The sequence below is a fragment of the Priapulus caudatus genome, unplaced genomic scaffold (genome assembly GCF_000485595.1).
Source record: "Priapulus caudatus unplaced genomic scaffold, Priapulus_caudatus-5.0.1 Scaffold2824, whole genome shotgun sequence".
Classification (NCBI taxonomy): Eukaryota; Metazoa; Priapulida; class Priapulimorpha; order Priapulimorphida; family Priapulidae; genus Priapulus; species Priapulus caudatus.
Genome location: NW_014579885.1, coordinates 18,939 through 24,200, shown reverse-complemented (window position 1 = coordinate 24,200; position 5,262 = coordinate 18,939). Strand labels below are relative to the sequence as shown.

The 5,262-nt window shown below is 37.2% G+C and overlaps 1 protein-coding gene across 3 annotated transcripts; it reads left to right on the top strand.

Moving 5' to 3' along the window:
• Positions 1-176: 176 nt before the first annotated feature.
• LOC106819095 lies at positions 177-4,851 on the top strand. 3 transcript variants are annotated; one of them, XM_014823756.1, is made up of 9 exons: positions 177-450; positions 785-885; positions 1,491-2,780; positions 2,961-3,164; positions 3,305-3,448; positions 3,540-3,728; positions 3,866-4,001; positions 4,097-4,250; positions 4,497-4,851. In XM_014823756.1, exons 1-9 carry the CDS (start codon positions 234-236, stop codon positions 4,654-4,656), a joined length of 2,595 nt encoding a protein of 864 aa, XP_014679242.1. In that variant the 5' UTR covers positions 177-233; the 3' UTR covers positions 4,657-4,851. The 3 variants fall into 3 exon arrangements, with proteins under 3 accessions (XP_014679242.1, XP_014679241.1, XP_014679243.1); XM_014823755.1 differs by having other exon boundaries at positions 1,470-2,780; XM_014823757.1 differs by lacking the exon at positions 3,540-3,728 and having other exon boundaries at positions 1,470-2,780.
• The last annotated feature ends 411 nt before the right edge of the window (positions 4,852-5,262 follow it).

Below are 5,262 nucleotides of genomic sequence, written 5' to 3'. Positions count from 1 at the left end.
GCCCTGATAACAGCGAGCGACTGCTAACATCCGGCTCAAACTCTTCGTATGTAAACTACGAACCGGTTTTTATGTGGGCTGCATAATAGCATAGATATATATACCAACCAATGGATTGCCAACTGTGAGAATTTATCTCATATGTTGAGCTACCACCAGGTGTCAGTGAGAAGTGTACACATGACTTCCTGTTTACTTCCTGGGTATGTTTATCGCCTGCTAATCTTCAGTTTATGAAAATGCCAGGTGCCAATTGTTCAATAGTTGAATGCCCTGCATGCAGAACCAGACATAAAGGGTTGTCATTACACAAAATTCCATCAAATACACCACAAAATGCACAATGGAGACAGTCTATTATACATTCTGTAAACCGAATAGACCCAAGCTTCAATCCGGACACTGCATTCATTTGCTCACGCCACTCCAAGGAGATATGTTTTGACACTGGTAAGTATATAAGCTAAAAATATTACTGTACAAAAGTGTATACATGTTAGGCCTACCACAGTAATGTTGTAATGCTAGGTTATAAAAAAATAAAAAAAATGCCTACGGTACCGGTATTGAATCATACGTTCATGGCAAAATTGGCATTTACGATCATTCATACCTACATTCCTATAGTATAGGCGAAATGCCACCTCATAGTGGTATGCAGAAAAAGATAATTCTGTTTAAAAATATACATTCTACTATGTTTTTAAAAGGAGGATTACAGAGGTTAGGTTTAAATGTGTCAGTGTGATAATAATTTGGTTAAAATATTGCCTGTTGTTCACAGGACCCACTGGAAGGCGTCAGTTGAAACATGGCAGTCTGCCGACTGAATTCATGACATCTAGGTCAATAGAAACGCCGAAACCACCACCTCGGAAGGAGCCTGTAAGATTGATTATTTTTTGGACTGTTATGATAGCATTTTAGTTTTATGTTTATATTTTCTTGATATTGCATGTTATTTGTTACCATATTTTTTGCTTTGTAAATGCTTATCAGCTCTCCCCATGCCTATTTTCCTGCAAGTTTTATTTTTAATTTGCATTTTATCTTTTTTTTCTTGTTTTAGTAAATACTGGTAGATTAAAAATAAAAACTTAATAAATTTTATGTTGGCAATGTGAAATTAACTACTAGATGATGCTTGATCAAAGACAAACTGCATTTAGAAACAGGCAGTACTGTATGGTACCATACTTAGTAAGATGCATGACAGGTAAAATTTATAGTAGAAGGAAAATGCATGTAGTTTAAAATAACATAATTTAATACCGGCACCATCATTGTTAAAAAAAGCCTCCATATCACTGCAAGAAAATAATTATCACTACCGGTAACAATGCAGCAGTCTGTATTTTAAATGAAAATTTCTGTTACACATAATTTTTATGTTAATCACTGTGAACATGGTGAAAGTGAGATGAACACTTGTAATGGTACTGTACCAATATTTACAGTGATGGCAGTAGGCTTTACATTTTCTGTTTCAGGCTGCCAGAAAGCCACCAGCTCAGCCAGAACTGGTTCAATATTACAACATTGAGGACGTGAAAAAAGATCTTGTAAAGATCAAGGCACCTTGGGTAGTTTTACCAGACATTGGCAGTGTTGACACTATCAGAATTGGTCAACTAGATACTGAAGGCTCCAATATTGTACTGTGTGTAACAATAAAGAATGACCTCTCGGTGCAGATTTGTATGTATGGGTTTCCTGTTCACTGTATCAATGTTTCAGTGGAAAAGTGCAGGATCACAAAATTATTACAAGACTTGGACTCTAGGCCAAAGTGTTATGGAATACAAGAAGCCCATCTACAACAATTTGCAGAAGTTCCAAATTCAGGTTGTCTGTACTATAGACATGTAACATACATTTCACCCACACAGTGTGAGTCAACAGTTCGTGCTACGACATGTCAACTATTACTTGAGGTTGGACAACAATCTCCATGTCATAACTGCCACAATATCATCCAGTCACTAAAACGGAAACATGCGACAGCGGTAGATGAGAAACCACTTGGTGCGAAGGCTCCCCTACATAAACTGGCTAAGGAGAAAATCTTGAGAGCACTGAGGGTGTCAAGGCAAAAAGAAAAGCGTCTGAATGCTGAAATTCATCGAATCCAAAAGAAACTGGCATCAGATTGTGTAGATATCGACTCTGAAACTCATAATGGTCTGAAGTCTGTTCTCATGGAGAATACAGATAAGGTCAAGGACCCACTAATGAAACTATTCTGGCAAGAACAGGTGAAGGCCTTTGGCCACAAGAACAAGGGAATGCGATGGCATCCTGCCATGATTCGCCTTGCAATACTCCTTCATTCTCAAAGTACTCACGCTTACGACACCCTACGTAAGACTGGTATATTGAAGTTACCTGGCCATTCCACCCTACGTGATTATTCGAATGTCATACACCCAAAAGCTGGGTTTCTACCAGAAGTTATCCAGGAGCTGAGAAGGACTACTGCCAACTTGGAAGATAATCAGCGATATGTGGTACTATTACATGATGAAATGACCATCAAGTCAGACTTGGTATTTGATCGTAGAAGCAGTGAAATTGTTGGATTCATCAACCGTGAGCACTGGCAATCTACAATCGAGATGGATAATCTAGCAACTCATGCACTGGTGTTTTACATTGTCGGGATTAACACCAACATCAAGATGAGCCTTGGTTTTTTTGCTACAAAAACTGGTACAGCTGATGTGTTACATCCATACATGTGGCAGGCTATTTCATATCTGGAGTCATCGTGTAAGCTGAAGGTACTATAAAAGCTATTAATCACCATAATAATGATACAGTGAATTAAACCTAAAATCTCTCAAGATAAATGTAAGTGTGGAATTGAAAGTTTGGCAGTACTTCACCTGCAAACCATGAATATGAAAACTTGATCTAGTATACTATAAATGCAATGATTTCGTGTTTTTTATACTTTCTAGGTTATCTGCTCAACCAGTGATAAAGCGTCCCCCAATCAGAAATTGTACAGGCTGCACAATGGCGGAAGTTGCTGCTACAAGACGGTGAATCTGCTGGCACGTGACAGATACTTGTACTTCTTCTCTGATGTTCCGCATCTCATCAAAACAGTGAGAAACAACCTCTCAAAATCAGGATCTAATTCAAATACCAAATATTTTTGGGTAAGTACATGTTATAGGCCCTAGTTCTATTTTTACATTAAATAGTCAAAATTGATATAAAGAGAATAATATTTTATATTTCCCCAGTGAGCAGTTTTAAAGGGACAGACCATTTATGATTGTGCCATTTTATTTTCCAGAACAATGGCCGTCATCTGCTGTGGAAACATATTGTGGACCTTTATCAACAAGATACCAAGATTGAACTTCACCGAACCAGGCTAACATGCGACCACATCAACCTAACACCACATTCTGTGATGAATGTCAAATTGGCTGCTCAGGTATGCCAGCAGCCTGTAATTGAATACGACAAAAGTTGTTTCCTTCCCCAGTCCTGAACAATAGATCTCATTACAATTTATTCCACTACAGGTACTCAGCTATTCAGTAGGAACACTACTTAAAGCCTCAGGAAGAGATGATGTCCTAGAAACTGCCAAATTTGTCTTGCTGATGGATCGCTTCTTTGATTGTTTGAACGTTCGGTCTGTCAACGAAGGCAAATATAAACGTAAACCAGATCTGCTACCATACACTGATGTGAAGGATCCACGGTTCGAGGTGCATTATAAATCTTATTTCAATCCAACTGAATCATGACATAGCTATTAAAGCTGTCTTTGGAAGTCGGTTTAAATTTTAATATTAATGATGCAATGGCTTGGTACGCTATTAATACATTGTATTTCTCAATTTAGTTCTTACAGAAGGAATTCCTTGGATATCTCAGTGAATGGAAAAAATGTGTTGAAAGCCGTCCTGGAGAATACACGAAAACTGAGCGGGGAAAGATGTTTCTGAGTGATCAGACTTACCAGGAGCTCTGGACAACAGATTAGTTATTATCTTCATGTACCACAATTAAAAAATTGAACACATTTCCAAATGTATAAATTGCTATGGTTTATATAATGATTTTATTTTTTCAGCGAATGCAGCTATAGAAGCCACACAGGACCTACTGAAGAATGGTGTCAAATTTGTACTGACAAACAAGTTCTGTCAGGATCCCCTGGAAGAGCACTTTGGTCGACACCGAGGTATGGGAAGAAGATCTGAAAACCCTACATTGTGGACATTTGGGTAGGTGATAGACTGGAACTGGCTTGGACTTAACCATTTATGATGGTTTGACAGTGATGTGAACACAAGCTCCCTCTCTTTCCATCCGAACATATAGAGGAAAGTTAACCCATTCCTAGAACCATTTGTCTAATTATTTTATGGACTGGAAAATAGAATTTACAGAGTATATTTAGATTATTGGTCAAATGAAATATTATTCTATAGATTGAATAACATGTAAAAAAATTTTTTGTGTAATTTCAGATACCAGGAAAATAAGATCCGTATCCAACGGTCACTAGCACTCACAATTTGTCCTAAGGGTAATGTCTCTGGTGCAAGAAAACGAAAAGATAACATCGAAATAACGTCAAGCCCAATGAAGAAGATAAAACGTCAGAGGAATAAGACACTGAAGAATTAAGATATAGATTGGATAAACACTGCTATATTGTAAACACATGTTTGAAATAATTCTTGGAACCATAGACAATAGTGTACACCGATTGAATTGACTCCATGTTGAAAATGGTTTCATATATTGAATTTAATAACTGGAATTTAACTTTTGGTATTATATATCACAGATAAGAGTCTACTCATTATGGTATTCAGTCTGATTTCACATTTTCTTGTGACTTTTCTAGCTTTTTTCGGATTCCCTTCTCTTTTTTTGCAATTTTGGTCTTACATCTGAAGTTGTCCATCATTTTCCTGCATTTATTGTGCACTCGTATTTTAAAGAACAGTTTTATAATTTGTTTGAGTAGATTTTCTTTCAGTTCTTCTGACCCAAACGAGGTGTAAGTGGTTTCATAAAATGCACAAACAATTTGCTCACTTGTAGTGCATGAATTCAAATATGAAATTTCAGAGATCGACTGGGTTGTAGAGTGCATCTGACGGAAAATAGTTTCCATTACAATATACATAAAACCCACATTTGGTCATAGTCTGAGGAGGCCGCCCCTATTCAGAATACTAGTCATGCCACCATTTGTACCGGTACTAGATTTTCCATCTGTGCACA